We start from the raw sequence: 25,354 nt of genomic DNA, 5'->3' as shown, positions 1-25,354 counted from the left end.
TAGGATATTTATTGACAGAGTTAGGGAAATAACGGGGGAATTATTTGGAGAAGAACATGAAGATTTTAGGAAGGGAAATGGTTGTGTAGATCAGATATTCATTCTTAGATCTTTGGTGGAAAAGTTTCTGGAGACAGGAAAGAAGTTGTAGGCTATGTGGCCTTCATGGATTTGGAGAAAGCATATGACAGGGTGGATAGACAAGGATTGTGGAAAGTACTGTATTAAGAATATATGGAGTAGATGGGAAGTTGTTGGATGCTGTGAAGAGTATGTATGAGGGTGCTAAGGCTGCAGTGCATGTGGATAGTGAACTGAGTGAATTTTTCTATCTGAAGGTTGGACTGAAACAGGGATGTGTCATGTCTCCATGGTTGTTCAATGTGTATATGTATGGGGTTATAAAAGAGATACAAAGTAGGGCAGTGGATGTTGGAGTGGCCCTAATGAGAGAGGGCAGTGTTTGGAAACTTACTGTATTGTTGTTTGCAGATGATACAGTAGTGTTGTTAAGTGAAGACGAAGGGGAGCTGCAAGGCTTGTGGATGAGTTTGGGAAAGTGTGTAAGAAATGGAATCTAAAGGTGAATGTAGGGAAGAGTAAAGTTATGGTCTTCGAGAGAAATGAAGCCAGTGAATGTACAGTGAGGCTGGATGAGGAGGAAATGGAAAATCTGAGTGCGTTTAAGTACCGTACTTGGGTAGTGTGATGAGTACGGATGGAAGTTTAGAGGATGAAGTGCTTGAAAGGGTACATCAGGGAAGATAGGTTGCTGGTTCCTTGAAAGCAGTGACAAGAAACAGGGAAGTGAGCATGGAAGTGAAAAAGTTACTGCATGACAGTATTGTCATATCAACTCTAACCTATGGAAGTGAAGCTTGGACACTGCTGAGGGGACAGAAATCTAGAGTGAGAGCAGTGGAAATGAGTTATTTGAGAGGAGCATGTGGAGTCACATGGAGAGACAGACTAACAAATGATGAAGTGAAGGAACGTTGCGGTGTGGATGTGTATGAGATAGAAAGTGTTAAGAGAAACACACTGAGGTGGTTTGGCCATGTGGAGAGGATGGAGAGTGAGAGACTGATGAGAGTGTATGTGAGTGAGGTGGTGAGGGGGAGGCCAAGGATGAGATGGAGGGATGGAGTGGAGAGGTATATGAGAGAGGGAGGTGTGAGTTGGGAGCAGGGCAGTGAAATGGCGGGGGACAGGGCGACATGAAGGCGATTTGTTTGTGGCAGGGTTGGTGATTTTTTTTCTATCTATCTATCTATAGCCCGACACCCTAATTCCGCAAAGGGTGGCCGCTGACATAATGCCTCCAAGTCACTCTGTCACCAACCATTTGACTACCCTCCCCCCAACTCACCTCCCCTCCCTCATATACCTCTCAACTCCATCCCTCCACCTCATCCTCGGTCTACCCCTCCCTCCACCTCACCTACATACACCCTCATACTCAGTCTTTCATTCTCCATTCTCTCCACATGTCCAAACCACCTCAGTGTATTTCTCCTAATCTTCTCAACCACATCCACATCCACCCCACAACATTCCTTCACTTTTTCATTTGTCAACCTGTCCCTCCATGTCACTCCACATGCTCCTCTCAAGTAACTCATTTCCACTGCTCTCACTCTTGACTTGTTCCCCTCTTGCAAGGTCCACACCTCGCTTCCATACGTCAGGGTAGGGATCACAATACTATCATGCAGTGACTTCTTAACTTCCATACTCACCTCCCTATTTCTCATCACTGCTTTCAGTGAACTAACAACCTTCCTTCCCTGCTGTACCCTTTCCCCCACTTCATCTCCCAAAGTTCCATCCTTACTCATCACACTACCCAAGTACTTGAATGCACTCACATTCTCCATATCCTCACCATCCAACCTCACTGTACATTCTGTGACCTCATTCCTCTCAAACACCATAACTTTACTTTTGTTTACATTAACTTTCAGCTTCCTCCTCCTACACACTGTCCCAAATTCATTCACCAAACCTTGCAACTCCCTTTCATCTTCACTCAACAGTACTGTATCATCAGCAAACAGCAACACTGGAATCCTCAAATTCTCACCCTCATTCATTAGAGCCACCCCCACATCCACTGCCCTACCTTGCATTTCCTTTACAACAGCCATGGAGACATCACACAACTCTGTTTCAGTCCCACACTGAGATCAAAGAACTCACTCAGCGCACCATCCACTCGCACCGTAGCCCTAGCTCATTCGTACATACTCTTCACAGCACTCAACAATTTCCCCTCCACTCCATATATTCTTAATACCTTCCACCTACCTTGCCTATCTATTCTGTCATAAGCTTTCTCCAATTCCATGAAGGCAGCATACACTTTCTTTCCCTTCTCTAGATACTTCTCCACTAAACATCTTAGAACAAATATCTGATCTACACACCCTTTTCCCTTTCTAAATCCCCCTTGTTCTTCTCCAACTAGCTCCTGTCATATGCCTAACCCTATCAATGAGTATTCTACCATATATTTTACCAGTCACACTAAGAAGGCAAATACCCCTATGGTTACCACATACTTCTCTCTCCCCTTTTCCTTTGTATAAAGGAACTATTATACCTGATTTCCAGTCCTCTGGAACCCTTCCCTCTTCCCAAGCCAATCTACACAACTTCCATATCGACTCCACAACAATCTCACCCCCATACCTAAGCATTTCACCACACACTCCATCAATTCCTGGGGCCTTTCCCAACTTGATGTTCTTCACTGCTTCCACTACTTCCACCCTACTGATCTCTTCCTCCCTCCTCTCATCTCTTCTTCTCCCAGCCATTCCCCAACCACTTATACTCGCACTGCTCTCACTCTCTACATTCAACAAATCCTCAAAGTGCTCCTTCTGCCTCCTCAATTTCTCTCTCTTCTCCACCAACAATCTATTATTCCTATCTTTCACTCCCCTACTATTTCCCCTTTCACACTCCCTTACTTTCTTTATCTCTTTCCAAAACAATTTCTTACTCTCCCTCCATTTCACACTCAGATTCCTCCCAAACTCTTCATCCACTTTCTTCTTACTCTCCTTTGCCAGTCTCTTAACCTCCCTTCTCCTGCTCACATATACCTCTTTCTTCTCTCTCTCTCATCTTCTCCTCTACCTCTACTCGCTAACCATTCACTATATGCCTTCTTCTTTTGTTCTTCAAAAAAATAAAAAAAAATCATTGAATTTTTTATTTATTCAATTTATCTGATTTTTACATTATTTATTTGATTTTTCTGTTTATTATATAGTTAATATTTCAAAAGCAGTATATATACTGAATACTGTGAACTTCATGTCCTGTCTATCCACTGATGGTTCAGGCTGAAAGCCACTGCCCAGAATCCAGATATATACCTGTTCAAGTCCTGTCTGTACGCTACTGGTTAAGGCTGAGTTGCCAGTGGTAACCAAGACAGCATTTTCCAAAGCTGATTATATTACCACACAGAAAAATCTTAAGCTGATATTGTTATGACATGGCCTTAAGCGACCAGGCATAGCCTACCTAGTCTTATGGCTTTGGTTTTTGAGTTATGGCTCATTATTTCAGATGTACAAATAACCCCTTATGGGCGGGCAACTTATCAATTATACCACCGTGTGGGGTGGCATATTTTCAGAAAATAAAGTAACAAGGAATAAGCCTAAATATGCATAAATCAATGAAAACGGATGAAAAACGAAGGCAAGAAAGAGATGTTACATGCGTGGTAATACATCTCTGTTGGCTGTGGGAGGAGGGGGGGGAGGAGTGAGGGAGGAGAGCGGGCAGGCAGCTTATTACCAAGCGCGCCTGGGGCGAGGCTAGCAAACTATTCACTCATTTGCTTTTCCTTCACCACTGAACACTATATTTATCATTTATGCATTCTTTACACTATTCATTGTCTTCAAAATCTTATGTATGTGTTTTCTATTTTACTTGAACACTTATAGCAATATATCTTACATACTGTACGTATATACTACCTGTATTTTACTTGAACAAATATAACACTACAACTTATATATCTATAAATCTATCTATCTATCTATCAATATATATATATATATATATATATATACACTATCTATCTATCTATTGCCAGACGCCTCAATCCCGTTCAGGGTGGCCACAAACAAATCGCCTCCACGTCGCCCTGTCCCCCGCCATTTCACTGCCACGCTCCCAACTCACCCCCCCCTCGCTCATATACCTCTCCACCCCATCCCTCCATCTCATCCTCGGCCTCCCCCTCCCTCTTCCCCCCTCCACCTCACTCACATACACTCTCTTTGTCAGTCTTTCACTCTCCATCCTCTCCACATGGCCAAACCACCTCAGTGTATTCCTCCTAATGCTTCCTATCACATCCACATCCACACCACAACTCTCCTTTATATTCTCATTTGTCAGCCTGTCTCTCCATGTGACTCCACAGGCTCCTCTTAACCCGCCCCGTCCCGGAGACGTGAATTCACGTCCTCACATGATGTGCACTCATATCCTGGAGACGTAAATTAACGCGGCAACATTGCAAGTCCCTAATTTGCACAATTTTCAATTTTCGCAAGTGATTTTTGGCACATATACACGGGACACCTTCCTCTACAAGATGCCAGGCAGGGACAATGCCTTACCCAGCATGACCTCCCCCCCCCCCTGCATGCCCTTTTCTCATGAATTCACCTGTTATCAGTGACCTGGTCAGTAAAGCCATGTCATGCCACGGTACGAAATTCAGGGCCAGAGTGATTCCCCAATCGATGACAATGTGGAGGACAAACATTAGAGGAAGAAACAGTCAGAAATGATGATCAGGTAATGTGGCAAAAAAAGGTCAGGAATGGTGATGAGTTAGTGAGTGAAACAATGCTTATAATGCCTATATTACCGTTTGAAAACCAATATACTCTCGTACTACATATAAATTCGTACCAAATAAATAAATAAATACCGTTTATGAGTGGTGTGGAATAGTTATCCTCCCATAGAACTTGTTTTCTTTGCAGCCAGCCTGATAGAAAACCCTGTAAGGTAAGGAGGTACTCCAACTTGGATCGAGTATTTTAAACCTCAGGTGAGCGATTTCTCTATGAATTTTTGATGTTTCCCACCAAAAGCGGATGTTTGAGCAAAAAAAAAAAAAAAAAAAAAAGTCCAAAAATGTCGGGACTGGGGCGTACCACTGCCCAGAAAACGTTGGGATGGGGGGGGTTAAATAACTCATTTCCACTGCTCTCACTCTTGACTTGTGTCCTTCCAGCAACATCCAAGCTTCACTTCCATATGTTAGAGTTGGTATCACAATACTGTCATGTAGTAACTTTTTCACTTCCATGCTCACTTCCCTGTTTCTTATCACTGCTTTCAAGGAACCAGCAACCTTTCTTCTCTGCTGTACTCTTTCAAGCACTTCACCCTCCAAACCTCCATCCTTACTCATCACACTACCCAAGTACTTAAACATACTCACATTTTCCAATTCCTCACCATCCAGTCTCACTGTACATTCACTGACTTCACCTCTCTCAAAGACCAACACTTTACTCTTCCCTACATTCACCTTTAGATTCCGTTTCTTACAAACTCTCCCAAACTCATCCACCAAGCCTTGCAGCTCTCCTTCGTCTTCACTCAACAACATAGTATCATCTGCAAACAACAGTACAGGGAGTTTCCAAACACTACCCTCTCTCACAAGGGCCACTCCAACATCCACTACCCTACCTTGTACCTCTTTTATTACCCCATCCATGTACAGATTGAACAACCATGGAGACATGACACATCCCTGTTTCAACCCAACCTTCAAAGAGAAAAATTCACTCAGTTCACCATCCACACACACTGCAGCCTTAGCACCATCATACATACTCTTCACAGCATTCAACAACTTCCCATCTACTCCATATATTCTTAATACTTTCCATATATTCTTAATACTGTGGATATACACAATATGGGGGATGATAATTGGGTGAGGAAGGTGAGAAGTGTTAATATTGGGGGTGGGGTTATGAGGGGTAGACCGAGAAAGACATGGGACGAGGTCATTAAGTGTGACCTTAGGGTTAAGGGACTGAACAGGGAGGCTGCAATGGATCGTGCAGCGTGGAGAGCCGCCATTAGGTGACCAAGGCCGACACATGCAAGCATGTTGGAGCCTTTAAAAACGAAAACGAAACGAAAACATTATACTGTATATATATATATATATATATATATATATATATATATATATTTTCTATTTTACTTGTTTCATGGCTTGCGAGAGTAGATGGCAGGACAATAGGTGACAAGGATGCCTCATCACCCAATTTCACCAATAAATTAGGACCGAAAATGGCTGGACGTTACGTAACGTCACCCGCCTCCTCACGCTCGGACGTTATGTAACGTCACCTGACTGTTAGGGGATAATTCAACACTTAGTTACACCAATGTAAAAGTACTTTTTGTCATACAGTGTAGCAATTTCTAATAGCACCATTCTTCAAAATCTGCTGACTTAATACACAACTTTTATAAACCTTCATATTTTATTTTTGTTAACTTTTAGATTCAAAAAAAAAAAAAAAAAAAAAAAAAATCATGAATTTTTTTTAGCAAACAAATTAATGATTTAATCACATGATGAAATCAATTTGATTTAATCAATGCCAACCCTGGTTTGTGGCCACCCCTTATGGGATTAAGGCGTCTGGCAATAGACAGATAGATAGACAGTTCATTTGTAAGGCAAATGGAGGCATCTAACTTACCTTATCATACAACAGCATTTTTTTTTTTTTTTTTTTTTAAAGTGTCCGACTCTGGCCAAAGGCTTCAGGGCCTATTGCTTGGGGGCAGTGACCTATCCCAAGGCCCAGTAGTCCTCCTACATCTCCACATGTCACCACTTCGGCGCTAACACCCACCATCCATACTGAATACATGCTAGGGCTGTCTCATACAGGACTGTTGTACTATACCTCTTTCATCTCACAACCCTAAAATCGGTTTCCAATAAAATGATTGCCAATTTTTTTCAAGATTAGTGCCATGGCACTGTAACTTTAGATATCCATAGCACCTAAATTAAAGCAAATAATGACCTAAAAATTTAGGAACATATATATATACTTCATTACACTCCCTATCAATCTGTAAGAACAGAAGTGGAATAACAAAAACCCTGAAAATCTGTGTTTTTTGTGCACCAAAGAGGTCCCCTCAAATTCTAATGCCACAGTTGACTGGTTGATCAATCAGCAATAACCATGAAACACCCTGGGCACAAACCCATTTACCTGCAACAAGAAGTGTTGTGTGAATGGCAAGCTCCTGTGCAAGTGGGATACAGTTCAACGTTTTCGTTTTTGAAGGCTCCAACATGCTTGCATGCGTCGGCCTTGGTCACCTAATAGTGGCTCTCCATGCTGCTTGATCTCTTGCAGCTTCCCTATTTAGTCCCTTAACCCTGAGGTCACACTCAATGGCCCAGTCCCAGGTCTTTTTCGGTCAACCTCTCACTACCCTACTGCCAACATTAACACTTCTCACTTTCTGCACCCAGTTATCATCCCCAATCTTTTCCACATGCCCAAACAATCTCAATCTACCTCTCCTCATCACAACACCAAAACACTCCAGTTCCATCATTCCACTCAACTCTTCTATCGTAAACCATACCCTCCCAGGCCTTGACTCAAGGACGCACTGCACATCTGCCTAATCATTGCCATTTCAGTACGTCTGAGCCTGTGAATACCCTCTTTTTTTACTGCCTAGGTTTCACTACCATACAGCATTACATTCCTAACACATGCCGCATACAAAGATCTCTTAGCACGTAGGGAGACCCCTCTCAATGTCAGAAGAGGTAACACCTCCCTGAACTTCTTCCAACCACTTTTCACTCTAGCCACAGAGCTGGCTCCAGCTCCACTTCTAGCACATGTCTCCCAAAGAACGAATCTCTTCCACATACTCAAGAGACTCACCAGATGTTCAATCCCTCCCGCTTGGCAATCTCCAAACACTCTTCCGTACATACTGCACACACGAAATCAGCATTATCTCGCAGTCTACCTCTAATACCAGTACATCTCTTATGCACCCATTTATCACACACACTGCGCAAGATGGGATTACTTACCACACCCCTGTGGCAAATCGCACATGGCCACTCTCCCTCTTCTTTGACAGTAGCTACCGCCCCCAGCCCTAGATACAAATCTTTCGTTTCATCTGCATTTACTCTTAAACCCTTGTGCCCCATACCATCTCTCCACTTCCTAAATCTTTCCTCTGCCTCCCTTTCAGTCTCTGCAACCAACACCAAATCATCAGGATACAACATCTCCCAAGGGAGTCCATTAATGAAGTCATGTGAGAGGACTTCAAGTTTGGTACTATGATAAACAACAAAGGGCTCAAGACTGACCCCTGATGCACACCAACATTTACAGAAAACTCATCACTCAAATCTCCATTTGCCCTTACCTGAGTGTGAGCACCCACATACATTGCCAAAATGACCCTATCCAGCCAATCCTCGATGCCAAGCTTTCTCGTTGCCTACTTCACCACCTCTCTGAGGACTCTGTCAAAAGCTTTCTTCAAATCAACAAAAACAAAGCACAGTTCCCTTTTCTTTCCTATACATTTTTCCTCAAGCTGTCAAACAATAAATATGGCATCAGTGGTCCCCCTACCTGGCATAAACCCAAACTGCATCTCATCAATATTCACTCTTTCTCTAATCATACCTTCTAGAACTCTCTCCATTACCTTCATTATCAGGTCTAAAAGCTCTATACCTCTAAAATTTCCTCTTTCCAGGGCATCACCCTTTCCCTTGTACACATTTACAATTACACTCTTCAGCCAATCATCTGGGACAACACACTCATATAATCGTATTTATCAGGTCAGTGACTAACATCACACCTACATCTCCTGGGGCTTTCAACATTTCAGCAGTCAACCCAGACACACCTGCTGCCTTCCCCATCTGCATTTTGCCTACTGCCCTGCTCACAGTAACAGTGTCAATCAGAGGCCAAGGGCAAAAGATTGGATCTGCTGGCTCCGAACTTTCCCTGTCCTGGTCAAACTACTCATTCAACAACCGAATGTAATGCTCTCTCCATGCATCTTTAATATCCCCACTCTTCACCACAACTCTTCTTTTATCACTCTTCACACACTTCTCACATACAATATCCCTGTTCTCCCTCTTCATGTGATCTTCCACCTTAAAATTCATATTCTTCTCTTCCACACGATTTAGGTTAACAAGTAAAAGTCTCTGTGACTCGGACTTCACCCTGTAAACCTCTCTTCTAGCCCTACGCTTGGCAGCCAAGTATTCCTCTTTGTTACCACTTTTCTTCACTTCCCAGAAAAGCCTTCTTTTCTCCTTAACTCCTGTCTCTACATCCTCATTCCATCACCAAGTCACTCAGTCTTGGTGGGCCTCTTGTCCATCCACATACTGAATCGGTAACTATCAAGAGGTTGGACTTGAGGGCTCTGTACTGTTCATTAACACTTCCATCCACATCTCCCTGTTTAGCCATCACTCTCCTCATCTCCCTATTGAAGGCATACCTTAATGCTTTGTTTTTCAACTTCCATATTTTCCTCCTAGGTGCACAGCCTAGGTCCTCTTTTTCATCACCAACTCCTGAAGCATCATGTCACATTTCAATAACTTGTGTTGCTGCACACACTCCTCGTTCCCTATAAACTTTAACATCCCTCACTAACCTCCTACTGGCCCTCCTGACCAGGAAATAGTCTATCTGGCTGCTATTTCCGCCAGACTCGTATGTAATCAACTTACGCTCTCTTTTCCTAAAATATGTGTTGCACACAATCATGTTCACTGCCTCCTCAAACTCAAGTATCCTTTCCCCTTCCTCATTTCTTGTACCATATGCACATCCCCCCTGTACTCCTTCATATCCTTGAGATGCTTCACCTACATGACCATTTAAATCCCCCCCTAATACGGTACTGCACTCTCATAATCCCCCATACCATTTACAACATATATTAAGCAATCCCAAAATCTATCCTTCTCTACTTCATCCAAGCCTGCCTGTGAAGCATGTGCCAATACAATTGCAAACACCATCCCACCGAACAGAATCTTCATAACTATTATCCTATCACTTACTCTCATAACATTCATGACATACACCTATACCCCGTTATCCTGCGCATCGATAACTGACGTTTTGCTGGACAGAACACAAGAAATAAGGGGACATTCCCACAATCCAAACAATTTGAATGTCCATTGCCTTGCTAGTCCGACACCCCACCTTCCCAGTCCGACACCTCGTCACTTCCCAGATTTGAAATGAGGCTTTCCCGGCCCTCCCTTCCTCCCTCCATCCCCTCTCTTCTCCCCCCGTCCCTCCTCCATCCCCCACGACACTCAGCACTGCCAGGCATGTCTCACTCCCTGTTCCCCTGCCTTCCCTCACCCCTGGTTGCCTGCCTCTCCATCCCCCCACCCTCCCCTACTCCCACTTGCCTCCTGTGTGTGTGTGTGTGTGTCAGAGTGAGTGAGTGAGTGGTGAGCGAGTGAGACTTGGATGGGGGAGCCGGGTAGTAGGGATGTTTGGCTTTCTTGCCTCCTTTTCTGTGCCCCCACCCTTCACCATCCCCACCCCTGCTTGACTCCCCATACCCCAGCCCTCCCCCACCCCTGCTTGGCACACTGTCAAGCAGCCTGCCTGGATGTTAAGTTGCCCTGAAATGGTGTTGAACATCACATGTCCCACCACCCCACCCTCCTCCATGTGATGTTTGATGTGCCATTTTTTAGCAATATTAGGCCTATTGTTTATGAGGATAATAACATTACGGTACCTATGGTGTTTCTGTGTCAGTCTCTATTGATTAGGATACACGAGAGTTAGGGTTTAGGTCTGGAACACATCTCTGGTTTTTCTTCAGTATCTTATGGGGAAAACTGCTTCGATACCTGACATGCTTGCTGACCGAACACACCCACTGCTACACAACACTGCAGGATATCAGGGTATGGGTGTATTCCAACCATTTCTCCTTAACTAACACCCCCATATCCATCTATCCTACCCTGCCAAAACAACATATAGCAACAATCCCTCCCAACAATCTTTCTGGCTGATCCAGCTATACCCGGTCACCCGGTCCTGGAGACTTCCGGCACACATCCCACATCCACCCACCTCCTACTCATTACCTCAACCACTTCCCCCACTCTACCCCTTAAACTTCCCACATTCCACGAAGCCATTCTTGTCAACACATCAAACTACTGTAACACGGCAAACCTTTTGATTTTTCGTAAACACATGGGAATTCCAACACTTGGTTATACCTAGAGATGCAAAGCATCCAAAGGGAAACAGTGTGTTGATACAATGAAGATGCACTTTATTGAATGTGGTGATGTAAAAAAATTCCCAATAGTAAGGACTACCGGAACAGTCTGAATCACACACACCCTATCCAGCGAGTGTCACTAACCCTGCTGAACTGGACAAGCACGCTGAAGCTGAAGCGGGTCCCTAGGTTTGACTGGAATTCTAGGTTAGGTTTTGTGGCAGTCTGGACAGTTATTATGAGGGAACTAGGGGGGTGGCACCCTCCATATAGGTACCTGCTTTGGTATTCCCTGGTTTTACTGATACGATTTTTCATTTTTTGATCAAATTTTCCTTTGTAATGGTCAATTTTGTTGGAAATGCCTTATTTTGCCATGAGAAAAGGGGGAGTCAGGAGAACAACAGCAACATTGGGCATTTTGAATAGAAAATACCATCAAAAATATTAAAAACAAGAAAATCCTTCACATAAACCAAAGCTGAAATGAAAAGTAAATGAGGTGATGTACGAAAAATTTCTTTTCCTTCTTCTCCTACGGGGTTTTCCATTTATTCAATATAAATTATGAAGGCTTCAAGTTGATGAGATATTTTTGAGAGAATCTTGGATAACACTGTAGTTTTAGCCAAAAATACAATTACTGTACAAGATTCCGATGCGTTTTTTTCAGCATTTTAGACAGTTCTAAGAAACTTTTCTTCAATGGCATTTTTGTTGCAAATTATATTTATTTTACTCTTGATGATAACCTAACCTAACCCTCAAAGCAAAATAAAAATAATCTGTGACGAAAATGCCACAGAAGAAACGTGTTCTAGAACTGTCTGAAATAACAAAAAAAACAGATCAGTATCTTGTAATTGTGTTTCTGCCTGAAACTATAATAGTACTGTAATAACTGAAAGGAAACTTGTCAGATTATTCACTGGTCTTGCCCAAATTTGATCTCAGGCCCTCATGCTCTACCGGCACACAGGTTATCACTGAACCAAACAAAGGATCCCCACTTTGCCTCTGGCCAACACGGACATTTACAGACCCCATTACAATACCAAATCTAGATATCACATAATTTTATTTTCTTGACTTCTCATAACAGGGCTGTTTAAGGTAATTTGTTCCAATTCCTTTACTACCAGATCTCATCTAATCTGAATATGATAAAAAGGTCATGGGATATTACTGCATGAGTTAAATCAATTAGGTTAGGCTGTTTATATTGCATTTTCATTCTTAGCTCCAAATCCAACAGTGACTGACCCCTCACTGCCGGGCAATTTCCATACCACACTACCACCCCTCCTGCCCCTTACCACTACACGCAGCTTTCACACTGCATACCAGACTAGTGTACTGAGATAAAATACTAAACTAAATCTCTGTAAATTGTCGTAAATATGACGCCGACTGTGGACATATGTTTAGGCCGCTGCTACTCACTGCCGCTGTACTGCCAGAAGGGAACCTGATTGTCTTTTTGTGCCAGGTAGGGCCCCTTGAAGCTGTACTTGTATTCGAACCTCTTGTGGGGGCTTTGGGAGGCTGCGAGGGATAATACAGCGAGAAACAGGGCGAGAGAGCACCACAGATTCATGCTTACGGCGGCCTGAGTGTCCACTGAACTACCACAACAAGTACACGTCACTCTTGCTTCAAATCATCAACTATATTATTTCACAACAGCTATGTCCTGAATAATAAAGTTTTTCGTTTCGTACGTCTATTTGATAAGAACACTGAAGCATGTTTGTGTTTTGGTATTAATTTTCAATATATTATTTATAAATGCTTTCGTTCGCATAACTGATGTTCCTTTATGCTTAGAACTGCACTGCTCAGGAGAATGCTACGTATGATGGGCAAAAAACAGGGATGGATGACAGATAGGTAAATAAATAAAGATTTTAGGAAATCTATTTAGCTATCCACATGATCATATCCATGCATTCTACCAACTTGCAATCATTATGCATGTGTAGGTTGGATAATTATACAGTGCAGTATATCAAAAGTTGGCGTAATGCGAACATTTTGTAGATAAGACAACTGATCAATGGATATGTAAAGTTTTGGGGTTTCTTGTCTAATGAATATGATCGGAAAATGACTGCAACTAACCAATGCAATAAGTTTTCCAGACGCAGTAGCAGTCATTAAACCAATAGGTATTTCGGCCCACGTTTTTAAACGGTACAAGACTGAAAGTGAGTGCGTGAGTTCGCGAGTGAGTGAGTGGGGATAAGTGAGTGACAGTCAGTGAGTTTGCATAAGTGAAGTAGTGGTGAATGTGTGGATGAGTAAATGAACGAGTGAAAGAGAGCGAGCGTGTATAAGCAGGCGAATATATGAGTGCATGTGTAAGTGGAGAGTGGGCGACTGAATGAGTGGGGATGCTAGGTGTTTTAGGGTCGGCTTCCCGTCCCTCTAACGCCTTGTGTGTAGCTGGGCTCTCTTTCTAGACCGGAGCTTAGACAAATAGGAGAGAGGCAGGACACAAAAACTCAAGGCAACAACCTTACACGTGTATTACTAAGTTGGACAGGGGAAGTAGATGTCACTGATACAGATACACTAGACAATTACAACTCATGTCTAGATATGGGTTATCAGTATCGCGCAGGATACTACTCGGATCACAGTGAATAGCACTTGAGGCAGAGTATTATTAATTATAGGAAGTCCGGGTTTTCTATATTTGTGAAGTCGCTAATATTGTTCCTTGCTGGTAAGTGTTTCTTTGGCACTGGGGTCTGGATATGGTCTTAGTATCAGAAGGTATTTTCTGGTGGTAGCGTATTCACTCTGGTAGACCCGACTCTCACTGGGTGGCCGTATTTGCGGTTACACTGTCACTGTTACTCACTCCACCACTTTGGTATTATCACTGACTTCCAATAGAGGGTTAGTTCACTGTTCTGCCTCTATGTTACTAGGTCACAGACACTGTACTATCACTGTCACTCCTTTCGGGTCCGGGCGTCGTGGCGGTCAGGTACAAGGGCGGCAGAGGTGTCACAGCTCCGCTACTGATGGGGCTGGGTTCCGCCGGGGACCTCTATATCCAGAGGCCACGGGATCACGCGCAGGGGCGTCCTCTCTCGTCCGGGGCTGTGGGTGGCGAAGGGCCCTGCGCTCTCGGGGCTGGGGGCGGGAGTACGGCCCTGAGGGCTGTGACCGAATAACTGCCTGAACCTTTCATTCAGGCTCCTGACGGAGGACGAAGATCTCTGATGTCAAGGTGTGGGGAGTTCCCGCTCGGGAGTCCTGGGGGCGGTCTGGGGTTCCTGAGGGCTGCGGTCCCTGGTGCTTGGCGGCGCCGTCAGGAAGGGGCCGCGGCACCAGTCTACGTCGGGATCCATCAGGTGGGCCTCCTACAGAGCCGGCTGTAGGAGGGCAGAGGCCGAGGGAGACCAAGAGGCCTCTCCAGTACTCCTCTAGGCCCCAGACTCCCTCCGGGTCATGGGTCGGGGAACAGGTGTCAGCTTCCGACAGAGGAGCGGCTACAGGCCATCTCCTGTCGCAGGGCCTGGCTACTGGCCATAGCCTTTTAGGGGCGTGGCTACCGGCCGTCGCCAAGGCCCGACTACTGGCCGTGGCCTGGGGGAGGGAGCAGCTACAGCAGACCCGAGGGCACCTTCGGCGCGGCTACAGGCCGTCTCCTGACAAAGGTAGGAGTGGCTACAGGCCGTCTCCTGATTCCCCTCAGAGTGGCTACAGGCCATCTCCTTCAGGAGAGTTGAGTGGCTACAGGCCGTCTCGAGAAGAGCACCTTTGGAGCGGCTGCAGGCCGTCTCCTGACGAAGGCAGGAGCGGCTACAGACTGTCTCCTGAGTCCCCTCAGAGTGGCTACAGGCCGTCTCCTTCAGGAGGGTTGATCGGCTACAGGCCGTCTCGAGAAAAGCACCGTCGGAGCGGCTACGGGCCGTCTCCTGATTCCCCTTAGAGCAGCTACAGGCCGTCTCCTTCAGGAGGGGTGAGTGGCTACAGGCCGTCTCCCGACGAAGGCGGAAGCGGCTACAGGCCGTCCCCTTATTGCCCTCAGAGTGGCTACAGGCGATCTCCTTCAGGAGGGTTGAGCAGCTACAGGCCGTCTCGAGGAAGACACTTTCAGAGCAGCTACAGTCCGTCTCCTGACGAAGGTGGGAGCGGCTACAGGCTGTCTCCTTTTTGCACTCAGAGCGGTTACAGGCTGTCTCCTTCAGGAGGGTTGAGCGGCTACAGGCCGTCTCGTGAATACAGGCCGTCTCCTTATGGAGGGGTGAGCGGCTACAGGCCATCTCAGTGGTGCTGGCGAAAGCTGGAGAAACAGCTCCACCCCGAAGCTGGTTGGGGAAGGCTCGCCCGGAAGGAAGTCTAGTATTCCTGCTATGGAGGCGGCAGACGAGCTCCGGGTCATAGGGGTGCGTGGCCCGGGTGGACTTATGCCGTTGTTGCTCCGAGTCCCAGTGCGCTGTCGTGTACCCCTTGGATATAAACCTACAAAGGCTCAATCCGATTAGAGCGCCTTAATAACCCACTAAACCTGCACCACGCGCCATAATTTGGTTATATGGTTACCACCCAGCGGCTTGTCACTCAGTGTAGAGTCACGCATAGGCAGAAGGAAGAGGAAGGAAAGCAGGAAAGAAAGACAGAAGAGGGAGTGTAAAGTTACCCGTAGGCAGAAGGAAGAGGAAGGAATGAAGGAAAGAAAGAAGAGGAAGAAAGGAAAGGGGAGACACCCAAAACAGCACTACATCGAGTGAGTGGATGGTGAGCTTCCCAAGTAATAAAAGATGACAGGAGAAGATGGGAGGAAGAGGAATAATTGCTTTCCAAACCCAGTGTTGGCCATCCGAGCAACCCACATATATTTCACTTGTTCTTTTCACCTTAAGTTGCTCCAGACTTTCGTCCTTTTGTGGCTTATTTCAGGTAGCTCAGTGGCAATGGACAGTGTTGCGGACGTACAGCAATGCCGGAGCACTTCTTCGTGACTAGCATCGTATTCTAGGGCTTATCTTTTTGTTACATCTCGGCATTCAAGATGGCGAGATGGTAATTTTAGGCCAAGTTATAGTGAATGTAGGGCTACAACTTATGTTATTCAAGTGACTGGCAGCTGTAGTAGTAGTAGTGGTAGTATCGGTGATCGTGGGAGTAGCAGTAGTAATAATATAGTAGTATTGGTGATAGTAGTAGTAGTAGTATTGGTGGTGGTAATGGTGGTAGTAGTAGTAGTAGTAGTAGTATTGGTGATGGTGGTGAAAGCAGTAATACTGGTGGTGGTGGTGGTGGTGGTGGTGGTGGTAATAGTATCGGTGGTGGTAGCAGTAGTAGTGGTAGTACAGTAGTACTGGTGGTGGTAGTATAGTAGTAGTAGTTGTAGTATTGGTGGTGGTAGTACAATAGTAGTAGTAGTAGTATTGACGGTGGTAGTAATAATAGTTGTAGTAGTAGTAGTAATAGTATTTTTGTCATATTTTTCACATTATTCTCTCAAATATCATCCTGTAGTGTTGGTAGCTGTGTGAGTTCATATATATATATATATATATATATATATATATATATATATATATATATATATATATATATATATATATATATATATATATGAGTCGTAGTCGTAGTCTAAGATATATAGAGTCGTAGTCTAAAATCTCGTAACACCTGTTCATTAACGATTTGTTCTGCACATTATTGATCGTTAACCTACTGTTTAATAATGGTACACACTATGTTGATATTTAAGCGGTAAAAAATAACGTTAAAGAGGATGCAATGGTGAAATATGCAAACAGAAGACTAAATCGCCAAGGCAGAGACGCTAGGAAGCTCTCAGTGCCACTCAGAATACGAGCCAAAGGCATAAACAAAGACAGTGTTTGCTAAAGAAAAGTTTATGGATGTAGAGCCAAGAGCCTTTTCACAGAAGGCTTTGTAGCACCTCTACCTTAGCGATTTATTTTGCACATTTCGTCTTAAGATTTTCTTGTATTTATCTATTCTATCTATCTACTTACTAACAGACGCTGTAATCCTGTAAAAGGTGTCCACAAACAAATCGCCACCACGTCGCCCTGTCCTCTGCCATTTGCCTGCCCATCTTACAGTCCCCACCCCCTTTCTCTTCTCGCCACTCCATCCCTCTGTCTCTTCTCGCCACTCCATCCCTCTATCTCTTCTCGCCACTCCATCCCTCTGTCTCTTCTCGCCACTCCATCCCTCTATCTCTTCTCGCCACTCCATCCCTCTATCTCTTCTCGCCACTCCATCCCTCTATCTCTTCTCGCCACTCCATCCCTCTGTCTCTTCTCGCCACTCCATCCCTCTATCTCTTCTCGCCACTCCATCCCTCTATCTCTTCTCGCCACTCCATCCCTCTATCTCTTCTCGCCACTCCATCCCTCTATCTCTTCTCGCCACTCCATCCCTCTATCTCTTCTCGCCACTCCATCCCTCTATCTCTTCTCGCCACTCCATCCCTCTATCTCTTCTCGCCACTCCATCCCTCTATCTCTTCTCGCCACTCCATCCCTCTATCTCTTCTCGCCACTCCATCCCTCTATCTCTTCTCGCCACTCCATCCCTCTATCTCTTCTCGCCACTCCATCCCCCTTTCTCTTCTCGCCACTCCATCCCTCTATCTCTTCTCGCCACTCCATCCCTCTATCTCTTCTCGCCACTCCATCCCTCTATCTCTTCTCGCCACTCCATCCCTCTATCTCTTCTCGCCACTCCATCCCTCTGTCTCTTCTCGCCACTCCATCCCTCTATCTCTTCTCGCCACTCCATCCCTCTATCTCTTCTCGCCACTCCATCCCTCTATCTCTTCTCGCCACTCCATCCCTCTATCTCTTCTCGCCACTCCATCCCTCTATCTCTTCTCGCCACTCCATCCCTCTATCTCTTCTCGCCACTCCATCCCTCTATCTCTTCTCGCCACTCCATCCCTCTGTCTCTTCTCGCCACTCCATCCCTCTATCTCTTCTCGCCACTCCATCCCTCTGTCTCTTCTCGCCACTCCATCCCTCTATCTCTTCTCGCCACTCCATCCCTCTGTCTCTTCTCGCCACTCCATCCCTCTATCTCTTCTCGCCACTCCATCCCTCTGTCTCTTCCTTGGTTCGGCCTCCTCTCCCCTCCGTTTTAGTTTGGATTAATGATATACAAGAGAATATTGGAGTCCCTGTAATATGCAGAATAAATCACTAAGAAAGAGGTTTTAAGGGTGAAATCAACTATCGCACTCAGCATAGGGTCCTACTGTAAAGCCTTATACCATGTTATTGTGCTGGAATGAGACGCCTTCATGTGGTGGCACTGACATAACCGGGAGGCTCCACTGCCCCGTTATACAAGCATACCTCAACTCCCTCCCTCAACTCCTTCCCCCTCCCCCTATGAGCCTGGAGCAACAACAACAACAACAACAACACAGCATTTCGTTATTTTAGTGTATGTACAAAGAAACTCTAATTAGTGTTTGTAAGTACTCTTGGTATAACAAGTATGTAATTCATCTTAGTAGTGTTTTGTATATTCCTCTTTAAATGTTTTCGGTATTACAGCTAAGTATTATGAAGCCTTATAAAACTACGGGTTAGACTTTGTTATATTATTCTTATAAAAAATATTTGCATCCGTAATGTATATAAGGCAAAGTAGAAAGATATAGCATGGTGGTTAGCGAGTCTGCTTGGTTTTAATAAGTGATAAGAGTATCTGTATTAGTGAGTCTGCAGTTATAATGTGTTAAGAATGTCTGTATTTCCTTCACGCCTTTGTTGTCCCATCGTCAGCATACAGGCTCAAGGCTTGGCTGCGTAGGCCAGACGTTTATGGCAAGAGTGAACAGTTGGTCATTCCCGAGTGCCGTTCTATTGGACAAAACACCAACCAGCCCTCGGAGGAAAAGCCCTTATGGGTCACATCAGAGGAGTGTCTTAGCCCACTACACCACCAGACATCCATTTGACTTGATGGCTGACACCCAACGTAATAATTGCTTCCCTGGAATATATACAGTATACATACAGACAGTCAGACACATACATATAGATAGATACATACATATGTAATAGACAGATGAATGTGTCAGAGATAAATACTGTAGGTAAGGTTCTACATGCATTAACTGGATAAATTAGTAATTTTTATTAGCCTTTTGTTTAGTAAAACGTGTGTTTCTTGAACTGCATGAAAGAGTACAGTGTTATACCAAAATGTGTCATAAGATGTGTGGTATAAGTACTGACAACACTATGCACTGGGGAGGCCGTTGATCCTAAAGGCAAGGGCCCATATTGTAGGCTACTTGGCTAGATGCTTTATTTTTATTACTACATCTTGCCGTCCTCTTCTGTGTTACTTAAATCATTCTAATATCACCATGCTCTGCATAAATTACGCACAAAACGATATTAAGCAATCTTATCCAAAAATAAATCGGTAAGGAAGAGGTGTTAGGGACTTCCTTATCCGACGAAAATACGAACCAAGGTGTCACACAGGGCACGGAAGTCTGCCCTCTGATCCTCCTCCATCAAGGCATGGGGTTAAGACGTCATTGTATTGAGGATGTTAGGTACTGCCAAACCAGAGGCCGCTACGCTGCCATTAGGTACAAAAAATGTCAGAAACTACTAAAAGTATTACATAGTCCTCCAAAACGTTGCTAAATAGTAACAAAACTTTCAAAAAATATTGAGATTTCACACCCGTGGCCTTCAGGATATGGCGCCAGGTAGCTGTGAATATTATCTAAATAGCGCAAAAACAATGATAGTAGTAGTAGTAGTAGTAGTAGTGGTAGTAGCGCTAAATGATAAGAACAAGGCGCTAGTGGTTGAGTAAGTCGTTGATCCTAAGTGGTAAGGTTTCCCACATGGCACGGACGTCTGCTCTCTGATCGCTCTCCATGTAGGGCTGGGGCAGGATCTTGAGGTACTGCAGGCTGCTGGAATCACTCAGACTCCACTCGAAGCCCAGGGAAGCATCAGGCGTGGGGTTCCTGCAGGGGGAGGGGAAGGGGAAGCCGAATTAGAAGAAGGTCGAAACAGTTGTGGTGTTAGTGATGTAAATTTAAAATGTAGGATGTGTGGGGGTGAAATGTATACATCTCATTCATTTTTCATTCATTCATCATCCAGTCCAGCGTTGCCCCATGAGGAGCGTAGGAGCCCGGGGCTGGGCAAGTTGGTCCTAACATTTAAGATGAGAGTGACCAGCCTCACTCATCCCTGAGTGGCATTACGTGAGCGATAAACCCCATCCACCCCTTGGATATAAACCTTCACCTGCTCAATCCGATTGGAGCGCCGTAATTACCCAATAAGCCACCAGGCGCCACAGTTTGGTTATATGGTTACCACCCAGTTTAATAAATGGTTTCCTGGTGTACAGGAAATCATTTGGCCGTCACTCAGTGTAGAGTCATCCACAGGCAGGAGAGAGAGGAAAGAATGAAGGAAATAAAGACAGAAGAGGGAATGTAAAGTCACCCGTAGGCAGAAGGATGAGGAAAGAATGAAGGAAAGACAGAAGAGGATGGAAGGAAAGAAGGATGGAGGAGAGGAAAGGGCAGACATCCGAGAGCAGCACCACATCGAGTGAATGGATGGTAAGCGCCCCCACCTACCACATGTATACACCTCAGTGTAACAATAATCCTAGAAATAATAGTAGTTGTAGTAGTAGTAGTAGTAATAATAATAATAATAATAATAATAATAATAATAATAATAATAATAATAATAATAATAATAATGATAATAATAATAATAATAATAATAATAATAACAGGAAGAATGATGACAAAGAAAATGCTAAAACTGACCTGGTCTTGGCGAAGTTTGTCCAAGTGGTTAAAAAGATGTCCGACACGATGACGTCCTCGGGTTGGGTTAAGTTGGAGAGGAAAGGGTTGAAGAGGTACTGGACATCATCACCATGGCATACAGCTGTGGACAGCACCATACCATACCATATCAAGTCTTCATACTATTCCGTTACCACCATACCATACCGCACCATATCTTACCATCACCACACCATACATGCATCATTATATCATACTAGGCCATCATCATACCATACCATTGTCCTACCATAACATACCATCACCACCATACCATAACACACAATAACATACCATAACATACCATCACCACCATACCATTATCATATCATAACATACCATCACCACCATACCATTATCATACCATAACATACCATCACCACCATACCATCATCATACCATAACATACCATCACCACCATACCATTATCATACCATAACATACCATCACCACCATACCATTATCATACCATAACATACCATCACCACCATACCATCATCATACCATAACATACCATCACCACCATACCATTATCATACCATACCATACCATCACCACCATACCATCATCATACCATAACATACCATCACCACCATACCATCATACCATAACATACCATCACCACCATACCATTATCATACCATACCATACCATCACCACCATACCATTATCATACCATACCATACCGTCACCACCATACTATACCATTATCATACCATACCAAACCTTCACCATCAAACCATACTGTTCATACATACCATTTCATTATCACACCATACAGCACCATCATACCATACCATTCCATACCATCACCATACTTCCTCATTCTGTATAATCACCGTACTATACCGTTACCCTACCCTACCATACCATGCCATGATATCACCATACACTACATTCTACAACATATACTCTCAAAACCATATCTGATTCCACTCCCTTGTTTTGTATCCTTTATAACTAGTGTTTGGAGGGTCTGACTCTCTTAAAAATGATGGTGGAAAGTTTTATATAGAGGAAGCAGACGAACTGACGTGAGATGTTTCGTAAAAATCCATGTGCTCACTTTCCCCTGTTTCTGATTATTTATTTATTTATTCATTTTTGGGGGGAGGTAGTTGACCCCCAAAGAATCACGGGGGAGGGGGGTCGCGCTCCCCAAATCTCGCATCACCGATAAGAGTCCACTGTGCAACATGTACTAAGATATCAAGGCCATATCTCTGCCCTCCTTTCACTACTTTCGAGAATTTTTAGTTCGATGAAGGGGGCTGACCCCCTACAATCATGGTTGGAAAATTATATATAGTGGAAAATCTTCGAAGTAACCACACAAACTCGCCTGGGAAGTTTCATTTCAATCCATCACACAGCCCAGGAGAAGCTAAGGCACACACACACACACACACACACACACACACACACACACACACACACACACAGAATTTCGCGCAACGGCATAGGACGAATTGCCGAGGATGATACCATTCTGCTTCCCAGAGTTGATGATAGTACGAGTAGTAATAACAACAACAACAACAACAACAACAACAATAATAATAATAATAATAATAATAATAATAATAGTAATAATGATAACAACAACAACAACAATAATTGTCGTTTCGTATGACAGGTTCCAACATTCATGCATGCGTCGGCCGTGGTCACCTAATGATGATTCTCCATACTGCTCGATCTCTGGCAGCCTCCCTATTTAGTCCCTTATCCTTGAGGTCACACTCTATGACCTCTTCCTAGGTCTTTTTCGGTCTGCCTCTCGCATCCCCACCCTCAACGTTCACATTTCTCACTTTCTGCACCCAGTAGTCATCCTCCACCCTCTCATGTCCAAACCATCTCAATCGACCCGTCCTCATCACATCAATACACTCCAGTCCCATCCTTCCTCTCAACTCCTCCATAGTAAACCTAGGCCCCCCCTCCCAGACCTCGCATTCAAGGACCCACTGCACATCCACCTCATCATTGTCACTTCTGTGCGTTTCAACCTACGACTATCCTCTTCTTTTACTGCCCAGTTCTCACTGACATATAACATCACACTCCTAACACATGCCGCATACAAAGATCTCTTAGCACGGGATATGATCTTAAAAAGCCCCGCGTGACCTTCAGAATGTGGCATTCAGCAAGGGTTGGGTATTGTTCAGTAGGCTACATGCAAGTATTCACATTCCATGGGATATGATATGCAATCGAAAGCCAGTTTTCTTCCAGATTCACCAAAATATGGAAGCTGATGATAGGAGGGGGAATAAAGTAAAATAATAAAAAAAGCTTACAAGACCTCAAGCTCTGACTGGATGATGTAGTTGTGACGTCACTTATCTGCCTCGCTAGCACAGAAGTAACGTCACTGCCCGCGGTGCATAAACAAACGTGATGTGATGGCGGACACAGGCACTTTTAGTCGCTTTCAAACATATTGTATAGATATTTTACCACCAGTGACATCTAAAAACTCCTAAATACCCAGTTCTGTTGATCTGTCTGTCTATCAGTCTGCACCCAGACGCCTTCATTAATCCTAGAAGGATTGGCCATAAACGTATTGCTTTCATATCATTCTGTCTCCACCCCATCCCTCATCTCATCCTGTCTCCCCCACCCCCTCTCTCCCTCCACCCCCCTCACATACACATTCCTATACTCTTTTTACGCTAACTTGGCCCATATTTTTGTCCTTTTGTAATTTATTTCACGTAGCTCAGTGCAGAAAAGGGCAATGCTATGACTGCAACCTTTCAACAGCACTTCTTCGTGAGTAGTGTCATATTCTAGTGTTAATCTACTGACAATTGAGAGATGACAGTTTTTTTTGGCATATCTAGAGTAAGAGGGGCAAATACTCATTTCGCTTTCACTTGGCCTAAAACTGCCAAGAGAGTAACACTAGAATGTGATGCATGTCATGGAGAAACGCTATGAATGTAGATCCGTAATATTCTTTTTTTGCCACTAAGCTACGTGAAATAAGCTGCAGGAGGACGAAAAGCTACGCCAAATTAAGAGTGAAAAAGAATGATCAGCGTCTCCTTCTCCCCTGATTGTTATTATACATGTGACGCACAGCTGTCCGCTTCGGGGAGATCCAAGCCGTCGGTGAGGTAGATTTCGGTAAAGCTGTGTTCGCCGCGGTGATGCAGCTCGTAGGCGTAGACGGGCACCTGGACACGAAGTAAGAAAGACATTACCTTCCTATTTTATATTGTTTCTACTCTCTCTCTCTCTCTCTCTCTCTCTCTGTTTATCTGTCTGTCTGCCTGTTTATCTATTTGTCAATTTATTTATATATTGCCAGACGTTTCAATCCCGTAAGAAGTGGTCACAAACAAATCGCCTTCACGTCGCCCTGTGCTATGTCGTCTGCCTGCCCTCCTTCCAGTTCACATCCCCCTCTCACTTATATCTCTCTCCTACATCCGTCCTTCGCATCCTTGGTCTCCCTCTGCCCCTCTCCCCATGCACCTCACTTACATACACTCTTCTAGTTAGTCTCTCATTCTCCATCCTCCCCACTTTAAATTGGCCTAAAATTGCCATATATCTCCAGTGCTGAGTTGTAGCAGCAGATTAACCCTGGAACACGATGCTAGTCACGAAGAAGTGCTACTGAACTATGGGAAATAATCTGCAGAAGGACTAAACAGTGGGCCAGGTTGCGGTGGCTTTGAAGATTTCGTAACACGTTCTTCTTGGCGGTTTATTCTGCTTATTACACCTCAGTATCCTCTTGTATGTTACTGATGCAAAAATTATGTCGATATTAGAGCGATACGAATAGTATACAAATGAACGCCGAGGTGTAAAATGCAAAATGAATCGCCAAGGAAGAGTTGCCACGAAATCTCCTGTGCCACTTAAGATACGAACTATAGTCTTTGCATTTTAAATTGGCTCAGATTATTGTCCTTTTTTTTTTTTAACCTCATTTTCGTATCTCTGGCAGAATATGATACTGCGACCTTATATCCTTTCCATAGCACTTCTTCGTGACTAGTTTCATTTTCTAGAGTTGTATTGCTGCAGTTCAGAGTTCAAGATGGGGTGGTGGCAATTTTGAGCCAAGTTAGAGTGAAATGAGAAAAGCTTAATTACAGTGGG

The 25,354-nt window shown here is 44.3% G+C and overlaps 2 protein-coding genes across 2 annotated transcripts in view; both read right to left on the bottom strand.

Moving 5' to 3' along the window:
• Positions 1–12,979, bottom strand: part of ergic53 (lectin, mannose binding protein ergic53) — a 59,081-nt gene extending 46,102 nt beyond the window's left edge. Inside the window, exon 1 of the mRNA XM_080268510.1 lies at positions 12,826–12,979. Within this exon, the coding sequence (XP_080124636.1) occupies positions 12,826–12,979 (154 nt within the window). The remainder of the gene's footprint in view (positions 1–12,825) is intronic.
• Positions 12,980–20,208: 7,229 nt separating this feature from the next.
• Positions 20,209–25,354, bottom strand: part of LOC145394686 (cocaine esterase-like) — a 47,244-nt gene continuing 42,098 nt past the window's right edge. The window contains exons 15-17 of the mRNA XM_080268462.1: positions 24,321–24,417; positions 21,206–21,329; positions 20,209–20,380 (exon numbers count right to left, since the gene is read on the bottom strand). Of these exons, the coding sequence (XP_080124588.1) occupies positions 20,209–20,380; positions 21,206–21,329; positions 24,321–24,417 (393 nt within the window). The remainder of the gene's footprint in view (positions 20,381–21,205; positions 21,330–24,320; positions 24,418–25,354) is intronic.

The sequence above is a fragment of the Coenobita brevimanus genome, chromosome 28 (genome assembly GCF_032717465.1).
Source record: "Coenobita brevimanus isolate Jiangsu-jjx chromosome 28, ASM3271746v2, whole genome shotgun sequence".
Lineage (NCBI taxonomy): Eukaryota > Metazoa > Arthropoda > Malacostraca > Decapoda > Coenobitidae > Coenobita > Coenobita brevimanus.
This window is presented reverse-complemented; position numbering and strand designations above follow the sequence as displayed.